The 14,277-nt window shown below is 34.7% G+C and overlaps 1 protein-coding gene across 1 annotated transcript in view; it reads left to right on the top strand.

The window, feature by feature from the left end:
* Positions 1 to 14,277, top strand: part of DNAH12 (dynein axonemal heavy chain 12) — a 53,277-nt gene that overhangs the window by 35,946 nt on the left and 3,054 nt on the right. The window contains 17 exon segments of the mRNA XM_086470652.1: positions 103 to 234; positions 678 to 755; positions 2,311 to 2,451; positions 2,587 to 2,828; positions 3,184 to 3,331; positions 4,194 to 4,339; positions 5,628 to 5,674; positions 5,677 to 5,932; positions 6,714 to 6,884; positions 7,902 to 8,046; positions 8,875 to 9,025; positions 9,257 to 9,510; positions 10,083 to 10,223; positions 11,043 to 11,180; positions 12,045 to 12,302; positions 12,728 to 12,913; positions 13,422 to 13,525. Of these exon segments, the coding sequence (XP_086326778.1) occupies positions 103 to 234; positions 678 to 755; positions 2,311 to 2,451; positions 2,587 to 2,828; positions 3,184 to 3,331; positions 4,194 to 4,339; positions 5,628 to 5,674; positions 5,677 to 5,932; positions 6,714 to 6,884; positions 7,902 to 8,046; positions 8,875 to 9,025; positions 9,257 to 9,510; positions 10,083 to 10,223; positions 11,043 to 11,180; positions 12,045 to 12,302; positions 12,728 to 12,913; positions 13,422 to 13,525 (2,738 nt within the window).

The following is a 14,277-nucleotide window of genomic DNA, read 5'->3' as shown; positions in this document are numbered from 1 at the left end:
AGTGGTGTTATAATTCCCCTTTTTGTTCTGTTAGTTCGTTTATCTTAGTACTGAGAAAAGTGTAATATGTCATAATTTTTTTAATTGTGATTTTTATTTTAGCCTTCTGATATATCAATTGTTAAATCATTGAAAAATCCTCCATTTGGTGTCAAACTTGTCATGGCTGCTGTCTGTGTCATGAAAGACAAAAAACCTGAAAAAATTGCAGATCCTTCAGGGACTGGAGGCAAGGTAAAATGGCAGACAATAGTTTCAAATAAAATGTAATTCATGTTCTTCTCAACACAGAGCACCTGTTCAATAAACACAATCACCCAAGGTCCATTAAGTTAGGCAATTACTTAGAGCCTTCATCCATTATTTTACTGAAAACTTCTAGAATTCCAGATTTTCTAAGATTTGTAACATGCAAAGAGAACACGTTTGATTTGCTTGACTCGTATGTAAGTAATAGATAATACGTAACTCTTCCTTGAAACACTACTCAGTTTTTTGCTTTAGGTATGGTTTGGGGGAAATGTTTGATCTGATTGACTTTCTCCTTTATTGATGTCTCAAGGAGATACAAGGTTGTCAGTATTAAATATGCATGAGTTTTAATTAAAAGAGATTTTTCTTTTTTTGTGTGTCTTTGTTTTAAAACTCGAAAAAATATTTCCTACTGTGTTTTGTAGATTTTGGATTACTGGGCTCCAAGCAAGAAACTGCTTTTCTTAAAGGATTTGAAAGAGTATGACAAGGACAATATTCCAGTAAGGCTTCTGTCTAATTTTTCAGTGATTTTTACCATGTAGACACTTTCTTGCAGGGGGAAACAATAAAATTAGAAAATACTGTATCAAAGGCCCCATTTGTCCCAAGTTAGTCAACTTCTATTATGACCAAGGATCTTTACAAGATAATAGGGTATCTCTATAGGATGACTATGGTCGTAGCAAGTGAGTCAAACTTCCTCAGGGTGAGCCTTCCAAGTGGCATTTTGGAAGGTTTTAGAATACCCTTTGAGAATTTCCAAGGCTTCGATACAGCCTGTCTTCTGTTTGAATGAAATGTCCTTCTGTGCACAAATGTTTCTAACTTCACAATTTATAGGTAGTATCTTATCGAAAGGTAAAAAATAACACATCAAAAAACTGCATTAGAATAAATAGTCTGTTCTGTCCATTATCCTGTGTCCAGAAATGGCCAAAAGCAGGTGCCTTGGAAGGAGTAGGAACAGTATATATGATGATTTCTCCAAATATTCTTCCAGCCTCTGGCACTTTAAATGAAGGATTACAAAGCTAGATGTAGTTTCTGTGTGTTTAGTAGCTTTCAGTGGACCTCTCTTCTATAATTCCTCTAGTCCCCTTAAGCCCATGTAAACTTTCTGTATCTACAAGATCTTTTTACAGAGTATTCCAGAAGTCTGCTCTAAGTGGTGTGAAGAGCTATCCCCTTCTGTTTCTTCTGAACCTGGGTCCTTTTAGCCTCATTTCATGTATTCTGTTTTGCCTTTTTTTGTGGAACCAGGGAACATTTGATCACTGTCCAACCTTTCTATGCCTTTTTTTATATACGTTTTTCTAAATCAGTTACTCTGGCATTATAAACTATTTTTTCTGTTTTTAAATAACTGCCCAACTTGGTGCTCTTCTTAATGGCTGTTCATAATTGTGTTATTTTGATTTCATGAATGCTGATAAAATGGGTAATGTTTTGTTAAGTATACTAGACTATATACAATAAATACAGAAATGCACTAGCTATGTAACTTTATTTAATTTTGACCATCTCCCCCAAAGATCTTACTATCTGCAAGTGTGGTTCTTACTGTTTGCCCAATTCAGTGGAAACTGAATATGCTTTGCCCCATTATAAAACTGGTCCACAAAAGCAGGCACAAGCAATGCAATTCATTTAGATTTTATGTTTAGATTTGTAGAAATACGTTTTTATAATGACCACCAAGAGCTGTAGCTTGAGAAAAGACTGCAAATAATGAAATTAGCATATTTTGCACAAGGGACAGTGTGAATTGAAGCTTCTACGTGACTGCAATGCTCTTAACACTTAGGTGGCTGCCTCATGGAAGACATACCAAATGCATGATTATAAAGGATAAAGGATAGGATTAGGATGAAAACAGGAAAAGACCAAAAAGCATGATAGGAAAATCGAAAGAAACAAATGGGCAGTGGTTTCTACTACAATTAAAACCAAGTAGTTCTTTCCTATTTCGTTGTGCAGAGAAACAGCAATCAATCAGTGTAATTTTAAAGCATCAGCTGCAAGACTTTGATGAGCTGTAATGCTTTTGTTATCCAGGCAGCTGTCATGCAGAATATTCAGGCTGAATACTTGACTAATCCTGAGTTTGAGCCACAAAAAGTGGCTAAAGCTTCCTCGGCAGCAGAGGGTTTATGTAAATGGATTATGGCAATGGAAGTGCATGACAGGGTTGCAAAGGTGCGTCTTTCACCCTTGTTCCTCAATGCTATGAAATCTTTCCTTTGCTTGGTGTATTCACCCAAAGCATTGTATTAAATTATAAAGTTACAAAAACGTGCTTTAAGCATTTGTGGATTGGTTGTAATTGAATAGGTGGTTGCACCCAAGAAAGATCGTCTGAGAGAGGCACAGCAGTCCTTGGCAGAGACACTGACGCTCTTGAATCACAAGAGGGAAGAACTTGCAGCAGTTGAAAATCATTTGGCTGCTTTGGAACGAACCTTCACTGAGAAAACTGAAGAAAGAGCACATTTAGAATTCCAGGTTGACCTGTGCGCTAAAAAACTAGAACGAGCAGAGAAGTTGATTGGTGGCCTTGGTGGAGAGAAATCAAGGTCAGGTTAAAGTTCAAACATCAGATATAACAGCCACTGTAGAACTAGAATTCGAACATTGCTTCTCTGAGCTTTAATGCTGTATCTGTGTCTGAGGGCTGTACTGCTTGAGAGTGTCTGGGCCCTTGAAAGATTCCTAATTGCTTGTAATGTAAAAATATGAGCAGCAACATTGGGAGAATTGCAGATAAAGTCTTCAAAATGAGAATAAAATATATAAACTCAGTGTCCTTATTCTCCACCTGAAGTTAAAATAAAAAATAACAAAAAAAGTTGATTTTTTTTATTATCAATATCATTAATGCAGAGGTTTCAGCACTGTTTTTTTTTTTTCTGCATCTTCTGCTTGTCATAGGTGGAATAATGCTGCAAATGATCTTCAAGACACATATGATAATTTGACAGGAGATGTTCTGATATCAGCTGGTGTGATAGCATATCTGGGAGCTTTTACTGCTGGATTTCGGCAAGAATGTACCAAAGACTGGAGCAAACTGTGCAAGGTTAGAAGGTTATCTTAGATTTAAATAAGTGCTTGCTTTTTTCAGACTACTGCAAAATCCCTTGTCATTTCTTTAATATTAGCCTAGTAAAACTCATTAAGATCAATGTGATAAATTCTGCTGGTCCAATATTCTGTAAATTTGAATTTAATTAAGTTAGTGAATTTACTTTACACTTGGAAGTAGCATACCAGAAACGAGCACTTCATTGGCTTTGTAAGGCTTGATTATTACTTAAATAAGATCTCAGATTTTTCTCTATTTTGCCTTTAAATGAAAGAATTAACTTTGCAGTTCTGTATAATGTAAAAAAAATTCTATAATAACTTAAACTGGCACATATTTATATGTTAACTAAATGGTTGATTATGCTGTTTGCAAAGGGACAGTTGCAACATACTTATACTAACACCATAATCCATAAATCAAGTGATTTGAAGTCACTGATTGTGACTGTGGCATTAAAGAGTAGCAAATCATTATTGGATTACTGTATTGAGTTAATGGAAGATGTAGTCATTAGATGATTTCCAACTGTGTGTGTTTCTTAAGGTAACGCATTGTCATAATTTTATGTAACAAACCCCCCTACATTTAGAATGTACAAAGAGCTGGAAAAAATCATGCAAAATTTGCAGAGAGAATAAATATTCAGTGGTGAAATATAGGTAGCTGTTGAAACCATGGTTTTATTTTTCCCAGGATTTTTACTTAACTTGAACTATTTCAAACTCTTAAAAGGAAATGCATGTTATCACTTTGGATTGAAGTGTCATTTAATGAAAGTTGTAAAGAAACATGGAATAAAGCTAAACAGGGTTTTCTTTGTTGTTGTTGTTGTTGTTTTTTTTTCCCCTCCCAGGAGAGAAATATCCCTTGTTCTGAGAATTTCTCTTTGAGTAAGACTCTTGGTGACCCAATAAAAATAAGAGCCTGGAATATTGCTGGTTTGCCAACTGACATATTTTCTGTAGACAATGGGGTAATTGTTGACAATTCAAGATGTTGGTAGGTGACAAAAAGTTTTAATTTTCAAATCCAAACAAGTTTTCACTTTTTTAAAAAAAGAAAACTAAATATCTAGAAACAACGTAGCTTCTGTAGAGACAATGCAATTGAAAGCTGGAGTAGAATCCTTATATCCAGCTCCTGTGAAATTTAAGAGGTATAACACTTCAGAGGTTTGTATATGTAGTTACTTGAAAACTTTCCTTTAAGGAGATGCAGTGCTCTCGGATAATTTTTTTTTTTTTTTTTTTAAATACTGTACTTCGTTGTCCTATTACTGGCTAATAAAGCATTTGTGGGAATCAGTTTTAAAACTGCAGAGAAATCTGTATTCTTTACATGTTTAATGGTAAGATTCAGGTTATATAAATTGCAGGGTCCAGATAGCACAGTCCACTTCAGATTCTTACGGTTATAAGGCTATCAGATGCCATTTTCCTGTTTTATGGATATTTATTGTGTGTGAAACGTGCATCTATATAAAGGGTTCTTTTAGGACCTTTAACAACTTTTATTTTTTTTATTCCAACTGAAATTTTATTTCATATCTATGATATTATATGAAAACCTGTGGTAGCTGCCTGCAAATAACCTGCACTTAGTAGAAGCATAAGATTATAGAACTTTCTAGCAATGTTCCTGTTATCTGTGTTCTCTCAAGAATTAGTCTTTGTGGTAAATTCAGACTACATTCAAATGACAGTGTGTAATACCATTTTTAGAATGTTGCTTAGTTCTCTAAGGGTGCAATTAGAGGAGGTGTTTGATATCGTTCATGCCTGACATTAAAATATGTACACATCGATGAAATCAGCAAATGCAAAGTGGGACAAATCTGTTGAAAAAAATTAAAATATTGTCACCTTTCCCTGCCTCGCTTACATTTCCAGTCTTATACTAGCTGATATACTAGCATTTCAGATTTAAATTGCAACTAATTTTTGGTTTTGGGCTTTTTTCCAGTGAAAAAATATATAAGAGAGAACTCAAAATAAATAAATTCTAAATACTGAGAATTCCAGGGGAGAGGCAGAACAAGATTTTATAGGAATTCTGCTTTCTGTTGTATTTTATGAAAAATGTTATGCACACTTTTTGCGACTCTTAAAATTATTTTTGATATTACTTTTCAAATTATTATGAAACACCTATAAATCCATTTTTCTCTGATCTCTTAAAATAACAGAAAGAAAATTTCCTTGACAGCCTGACACAGAAACATTTTAAAATAATTTAAATTTTTGAAAAACTCCTTCAGGCACTGAGAAAACTGTCTTGTATGTTCTAGGCCATTAATGATTGATCCTCAAGGTCAAGCAAATAAATGGATAAAGAATTTGAGAAAGAAAACTGCCTGAATATTATCAAGGTTAGTGATACAGATTATATGAGAACTGTGGAGAACTGCATTCAGTTTGGAACTCCATTTCTGCTAGAAAATGTTGGAGAAGAACTAGACCCATCACGTGAACCTCTGCTACTTAAACAGACTTTTAAACAAGGTACAGTAAAACTAATTTTGAACCTTGAAGTAGATTACATTAACGTTCATCTTATAGACTATGGTACTGATGTTTTCCTTATTACTCTCTGGTGTACTGCTGCCTGTGGTAAGAGGAAGGTAATTCACAACAGCCTAAAATTTTATTGATTTTTTAATAAATATCTTTCATAGATCACATGGTAGTGGTTTTATGTGAAAACCTTCACCATGTCCCTAAAAGAGACTAAAGACGCTTGATTCTGTAAAGGGAAGATTGTTAATGAAATTGTTTTGCTTGTTCATTTTCATGTGCCATCCCAGCAACTTCTAGGCTTTTGTCTTTTTGGTTTTCATTTTCTATCTTCTTTCTCTTTTATCCTTTGACGTACATCATGAGATCTCAGTTTCAGTCTTTCCTCTTCCACTGGCTTTTTAGTTTAATCTTCCTAGTTTTTTTGTGATTTTTGTGTGAATACATTGTGAAAGGAAAGACAAATTGAAAATTACATGATCACAACCATAATGTGCAAACTTACTTAATTATAATGTGTACAAGTCTGTATATGGACCACTCTTCTTGGGCCAATTTGTAAGGCTACTGTATTCCCACAACCCAGTATTTCCTATAAAGACTTTTAAAATGCAGAATAGTTGAACTTTTTAAAAACAAACAAGCAGATATGTACCATGTATCTCTTGAAATCCTTACTGTAGTCTTTATCAGTCATACAGTTTTTAAACTATGTAGAATACTGAGATATGATCTCATTTGTTACTGCAGTAGAAGTATTACTACATGGCAGGGAAGTGTAATTAATTTTACACTCTTTACATTATGTAAAATTGTATCTGAATATAACTGAATATTATCCATCTTTTTTTTTAATATAGGGCTAAAAATGAAATAGAACATCAAGAGTTTATGTTCTTACTAACTGGGGGTGTGGGTCTCAAGAATAAGTGCAAGAATCCAGATCCATCTTGGCTACCAGGTAAGAGCTGGGATGAATTACGTCGTGCAAGTGAAATCCCAGCTTTGAAAGGACTGAGATACAGTAAAATGTTGATGTGAATTAGCCTTAATTGTTTTTGACCAAAGCATGTGTAACATGCTGAAAGGAATGTTTCCTAGATGTTTTCTAAACCAGTGCCAGAATGCCAACATGGTGAATCAAGCCTCTTTTTATATCCTTAGATTTGCTTCACTTAAATCAGTCAAACAGTCAGTTGGCTAATTATAATATTCTTTAATTAAACAATTTTTCTAAGTTATGTGAGGTGTTCTCCAAAGAAACATTTCTTTTGGAATGTCTCCATGGTAGACAAACAGTGTTCCAAGGGGGCCAATGGCGGCCAGAGGAAGCATATGTAGCAAAATTACACTGTAGTGCCGGAAGAGGAATTTTTCTGGTAAAATCTAATCTCCTGAAATCAAGAGAATTTCACCCTGAATTTAAATAGAATTTAACCCTAAATTCTGGAGCCAGCATGACTGCACAAGTCCTGCATATAAATAGCTGACAGAGCCTGAATATTTGGAGGATCAGGATCTGTCTGTGGAAACACTGCTCTGTTACAAGAAATTGTTTGGGGCTGTTTTTTGTTTCTCCCCTTTTTGGAGTTTTAGTAGCAATGTGGATGATGATCCAGCCTTTAAATGGACTCCCAAGTCTGAGAGTTGTCCTGTTGCAGAGGATGTACTCTGTATGTTGTGTGAGGAAAAAAAAAAATTTCCCCTGGTTGAATTTCCCGGTAATTTTCTTCAGTTAGAGTGGAGTTTTCCTGAACTGTGACAGGCAGAAAATTCACCCCTACCTATGAAGGTCCAAGCAGTTCTGGCTGGAGGAATAGGCAGAACTTATTGTCAACTTGGAACCTTTCAGGTGGAGCCTTGCGTATCTGCAACAGCATGGTGGGAAAAGATTTTTCACTCTTCAGCATGGAGAAGCTCAACTGTAGGATTATTTGCCAGTGTGGATGTGGAGTGGTTTGTGTGACAATACAATCTGAGTGGCTTTTGATAACATCAAAACCAGACTCCAGATATTTACAGTAATTGTAAGTGCTTTTTTTCTCTAGGAGTCACACCTCTGAAAGTATAAGGGAATGGCAAAAAATTTATAACAGCAAAGAGCCACAAAACTTTCCATTACCAGAACAATTGAATGATACGTTAAATGAATTACAGAAGATTATAATTCTTCGGTGCTTAAGACCAGACAAGGTAAGATGATCTGTTACCAACTGTTTGTAGACTGTTCCACATCTTGTAGCAGAGTTTGCACTGGTTGTTAAAATAACCAATCTGTTCTTCATCATATTTTATTAGGAAAATAAAGGCAGTTCTTATTTTTTCAGTTGAGCAACACAAACACCACGAGCATCAGCTGAGATCTTTTGTCTGACATGATTTAATGCATCTTTCAGGCTGTGTTCATTATTCTAGTTTTCTTCAAGTGCTTGTTCATGCTTAGTCTGTTGATTCACCAGCAAGTGTACTTGAGTATCTAGTACCTCATCTATGTGCTTTCATACAAAGGATTTCAAGGCAAAGAGAGATCAAATGTGTTGATTTGAACAGTTAAGGTGAACTTTTAATACATTCTGCGTTTGGTGCACTTAACAAATTGTATTGTATGTGCTTTAGGAATAATCAGTGTTAGGATTTAAACTACATATTACAATTGCTGCTTAGAATTAATTAAAAATAATTATGTGAGTATTTACTAAGGGGGAATGTGCTAATCCTCCATATCAGGTAAAGCCTGAATTAAAGCCTTAATGGAATTTAATATTGTTTATAAGAGGTATGTTATTTTTTATTTTCTAAAAGCATTATTATTCCTCTTGTAAGGAGGAAAAAAAGGGGGGGATCAACAAGAGGTGAAACCTTTGCTGCAGAAGCATTCTACAAGACTACTCTCAGATCTGTGCAAATCAGAGGTGTCTGTAGACTCAGGATATTAGCTGATATATGGTACCTAAAAGATGCTGTCAAATACGCCGTTATGTTTAGTTTATGTTAATAGTTTGTATTTACTGTTTTTACCAGATTGCTCCAGCTATAACAACATTTGTAACTGATCAACTGGGGAATAAATTTGTAGAGCCACCACCTTTTGATCTAACAAAAAGTTACTTAGAATCAAATTCTACAGTCCCTTTAATATTTGTGCTATCTCCGGGAGCAGATCCCATGTCTAGTAAGTATACACAGAAAGAGAAAACAAAAGCATGGTACAGCTTTTCAGATTAGAGACCTGAAACAATGAGGATTATTTTGCACGTAGATTTGAGCGTATCATGTCACACTGTTAAAATTCCGTGCCCCCTAAAAATGGGGAATGGTATTTTAAACTAAATAAATTTTACACTCTACATCAAACTCTTCTTTTTAATGTAGAAGTGCTAAAATCCTATGCTTTCTGTTAAAGGCCTCCTGAAATTAGCACATGGCAGAGAGATGGTTGGAAACAAGTTTCAGTCCATCTCATTAGGACAAGGACAAGGACCTATAGCTACAAAAATGATTCAAAAAGCCATGGAAGAAGGAACCTGGGTTTGTTTACAAAATTGTTATTTAGCTATCTCCTGGATGCCAATGCTGGAGAAAATATGTGAAGAATTTAACAGTGAAAAATGTCACCCAGTCTTCAGACTTTGGCTTACTAGTTACCCTTCATCAAAGGTACATGCATTGACAAATATTCTGTATTTAGGGAAAGGAGAAATGGATGATGTTTTAAGGAAATACTCATATTCCTGAATAAGCTGATGATACAGAACTTCTCTGAAATTCCCTGGGGCTGTTGAAGAGATAATTCAGTCAAGAAAGGACATTAAAAAAAATAATTATAAATGGATTATTATGAAGCTTCCTTTTTAATATTTTGATATTGTGATGTGTTGTATTTTGTGTACTACTGAATAGAACTGCATTTTGCCAGCATATATAATTAAGAAGTTTTTACTGTTGCCATGGGTTTTTTTCCCACATAAATTCAAAATTTTAATTTTGCATTTTATTTATAAGATCTTGAATACCAAGAAAACATTTTAAAATATAGGTTTGTGGTTTGCAGCAAGGTGTTGGTTTCTTGATGCCTTTGAGAATTTTATTTTAAAGCTGTTGATGTTTAAAATGTAATTTCTTACAGGTAATTGTTTATACAACAAATGCAAAGTAATAATATATTGTTATAACAATACAGCATCTACTCCACACTTTCTGAATGCAGTTTTGCTTTTTTTTATTTCTAGTTTCCAGTAAGTATTTTGCAGAATGGAGTGAAGATGACAAATGAACCTCCTACTGGTCTCCGGTTAAACCTACTGCAGTCACTTCTATCTGATCCCATTTCTGATCCTGCATTTTTCTCTGGATGCCCTGGAAAGGAGCTGGTAATATGCCTATCTCTTTACAGTTTTTTTTTTTTTTTTTTTTTTTGTTTTTTTTTTTTTAATCCACAAATATACTGATTGCTGTACAGTGATTATTATAAAGTAAAATTTTTACAGTGATTGTGAGTTTAGGTTTTGCAATGATAACGATGATTAGTAGAGAATTACTCTGCCAGGTAGTTTCACATGGCAATATTTAAAATTTTTTTTTAGGTTCTATTAAATTATATACATATTACATTACAATGTACATAAACTCTGAACATTCATTAGTAGGACATATACCTATCATTAAGATAGTAAGCACTGAGAAGATCTTCTCTTGCTACCAGGGACCAGTACAGCAGTGCTTGTATGTCTAACTGATAAGTGATGAACCACTTTGATAATCATCACCTGTGAAAGAAGTGGAAAAAGCAATGGGTTTACTCAGAGATACGAGTATGGTAATCAATGCACATAGGTCTAAGTGGGTGCATCTTAAATTAAATGATACGTCTGTATATTATGTTTGTCTAATGAGCCTTAAAAATAAGTATCTCATGCTATTTGAATTCTTATGAAGTCAGCTGCCCTTTACATTGAAGAAGAGAAAAATCTTGAGTAATGGTACTTGAGGAACTAGCTAAATGTGCTTGTGTATGTGGCAGCGATGTGTGTATTTGTTCCCAAGTCAAATAACTGCAGCTCACTTCAGTTGCCTGTGTTTGTCCCCTAGATGGGGAGTGGTGATTGAATGGTGTGTTCTCTATACAAGTTACAGACTAGCATGAGCACATAGGCTAGTTAAAAATATTTTTTGTTTTGTTTTTCTTAAAGGTATGGGAGAAACTGCTCTTTGGAGTTTGTTTCTTCCATGCTCTTGTTCAGGAGAGAAGAAAGTTTGGGCCTCTTGGTTGGAATATACCCTATGGATTTAATGAATCAGACTTGCGGATCAGTATCAGACAGCTGCAGGTCAAATGATCAGTTGCTACCATTAACTCTTAGCTTGTGAAACATAGCTGATAGGCAAAAGGGCAATACACCTAAGTTGCATCAAATGCTCATAGATTTTCATTACTTCAGCTACAAAGGCAAGGAATGTCAATCTATTATAAATATTTTCAAAATTACAAATGAAATAAAATTAAATATTTTTCTTCATAAGATTTTGATTCATACAGATGTATGGAATAAAATGAGTATATATATGAGTATAGTAAGAGTTAAAATTGTCATGTGTAAGAGCTTCTTCTGCTTTAAGTAACACCATGTTAGTGACAGTCACCTCTTGCGTGTTTTGTGGCTAGGAGGAGGAATTTTTTTTTTATATACATAATACTGTTACGTAAACAGAGCCTCAGACTATTCTCCTTCCCTAAAATGAAATGCTGAGCACTGTTTGGCCTTGAGTTGCCTGCAGGCCCTGTGTAGAAGTCAGGAGAGCTAAAACTGAATTACAGAAGTTGAGGCTGAACAGTTGGAAAAGTTATCAAGAACTTAGTGAAGGAGATCAGAGAGTTCTGAGGATTGAAAGAAGAATTATGTGAAATGCACATTTCTCTATGACACAGAAAACTGTCCATCTAGGCAGCTTACCCTTGTAAATAATTCAAGAATGACTTGGATAATTTAATAATTTGAATATTCGTAAGAGGCTTTTACTACTAACCCCTCTTTGTTTTAAACAATAATTTTCACCTGAAAAAAGATTTCAGAATTTGAATTTCCACACTTAGGGAGAAAACTCCATAAATCTACAGTTTTGCATGTATTATAGCTTCCAGCCCTTTAGTCTGTAGGTCGTACTGTTGTTCTGTAGATATTTCAAGTCTCTAGTATTACTCATGTCTTCTGTTTCACTTATTCATAAATGAATATAGCCATGTTCCTTTTGAGGCTGTATCTTACCTAACTGGTGAGTGCAACTATGGAGGTCGAGTGACAGACGACTGGGACAGACGTTTACTGCTGACAATGCTGGATGACTGCTATAATCCAGATATAATTGAAAATCCTCATTACGCTTTTTCTCCCAGTGGCAAGTATTACGCTCCACCAAAAGGCACATATGAGGACTACATTGAGTTTATTAAGGTAAAAAGTAGCAACAAGATTTTGAACCCTTATAATGATGATGCGCTAAGAAAGCGATCCTTAAAGTCTTCTCTGCATTAAAAAGGTAGTTTTGTAGCCCATTAAACTCTGTGCTTGGCGTCTTGCCTAACATCCTTGTATGATCCTTGCCATGATCTAGAATGTTTCTGAGAGGGAGAGGGAATCAGTAAGGACATAGGAGGACCAAGCATAGATAATCAAGAATTCCTTGGAAATGGCTCTCTGTAAGTGAGGTGATGGCTCTATCGGCAGTAATACTGCCTGGAAATACCTACCATTAAGGTCCTTATCCACCTTCAACTAAAGTTAGTGGTAGTTTTTCACTTGGCTTGAAGAAGTCTTGGATCTGATTCCTAGCATGCTGCTTCATCTTATGCAGATGTTTATTGTTTGTTTTGTCCTAGAGTCTTCCCTTTAGTCAGCAACCAGAGGTATTTGGTTTGCATGAAAATGTGGATATTTCAAAAGATCTTCAGCAAACTAAGATCCTCTTTGAATCTCTGCTTTTAACACAAGGAGGAGGCACTTGGGGAACTTCTGGAGGTGGTGACAGCACTCTCTATGAAATTGCAGATGATATTCTCAGCAAGGTAAAAGCACAAATTCTTTAGCTACAATCTTCAGTATCAAATTGATTTTGTGTTGAAGGGAAAACCTCCTGGGAGGAATTTAGTGCAATGTGAAAGTAAGAGCTTTTGTGGCTGTAACAGACCACAGCTGCATTTTGGTTGAAAGAAGTTTTATTAAATAGGTAGGAGACAGAGAGAGAAAAAAGAGCAAACACAACTTGGAAGAACAGGTGATTCATTCATGAGAACAAGTTTAAAATTAGTAAAATTGATATGTATTCATAACTTTTTATGGTATGAAAAATTCTAGATGGTTTCTAAAAGAACCCTAATTTTTATTTGGATTAAACTACTAAATACCGTATTGATAAGATACTCATCAGAAAGTTTAATGTTATCTATTACTATAGCAGCAATAGATTTTTCTGATCTTTCTGAAAAAAAACTAAATTCAAATCTGCATATCTTTAATGTAATATTGATGCATAATGATACATGGAATGATTTCCAAATATGTTCTCATTTACAGCTTCCAAATGATTTTGACATTGAAGCTTGCCTGAATAGATATCCTGTGAGATATGAAGAAAGTATGAACACTGTGTTGGTGCAAGAAATGGAAAGATTTAACGAGTAAAAGTGTTATACTTTATTAAATGGAACTGAAATAATTCCATTTGCAGAAAAAGTTTTCCTGTGAATCATACACTGTAAACCCTATGTTGCATGAAATACTTTATTTATTTATTTTATTCCCTTCTAATGGCTGCAGTGATAACCGTGGTCCAAGCACCAACAGTCCTTCTGGCAAGTCAGAAGGTAGGCTAGAAGTCAGGAAAAATGACTGAAAAATGAACTGAAAGAGAAAAATACAAGATGAAAGAAGGGAGTCTGAGGAGGCACTTAAAAAAGAGAATGTGAACAATATTTTTATGTTCCTTTTTTTTTTTAACTTTTCTTTTTCACCGTCTTTATCTTTCATTTTATTTTATTTTCTACATGTTTCTGGCCTGTAGGCTAAAGAAATTGTAATAGACAGTTATTGTTTATGAAACCTTTTCCTTGATGGTTGGAAATATTTCTGCTTATTTCTTTATTGTCTCATTTGCTTCTGTTTTAATTTTTTCCTTTTTTCCCTTTCCTGATGCCTTTCTTCTTATACCTTATTTTCATGATTTTTCTCCTAGGTTTACAAACCTATAATTACTTTCTTTTTTCTCTTTGTCTTCCCAGTTTCTCTTTCGACTTTGTTTCCTAATTTTCTTTCTTATCTTTGCCTTTCTTCCCTGTTCTTCTCTGTCCTCCTCCTTTTCTATTTGTCTCTTCACATCTCCCACTTCATTTTCTCCCAGACTTTGATTAATGCTTTCTAGCCTCCAGTCTCC

The sequence above is a fragment of the Leptosomus discolor genome, chromosome 9, assembly GCF_034619465.1.
Source record: "Leptosomus discolor isolate bLepDis1 chromosome 9, bLepDis1.hap2, whole genome shotgun sequence".
Classification (NCBI taxonomy): domain Eukaryota; kingdom Metazoa; phylum Chordata; class Aves; order Leptosomiformes; family Leptosomidae; genus Leptosomus; species Leptosomus discolor.
The sequence above is the reverse complement of the archived record's forward strand: the minus strand, read 5'-3'. Positions and strand labels throughout refer to the sequence as shown.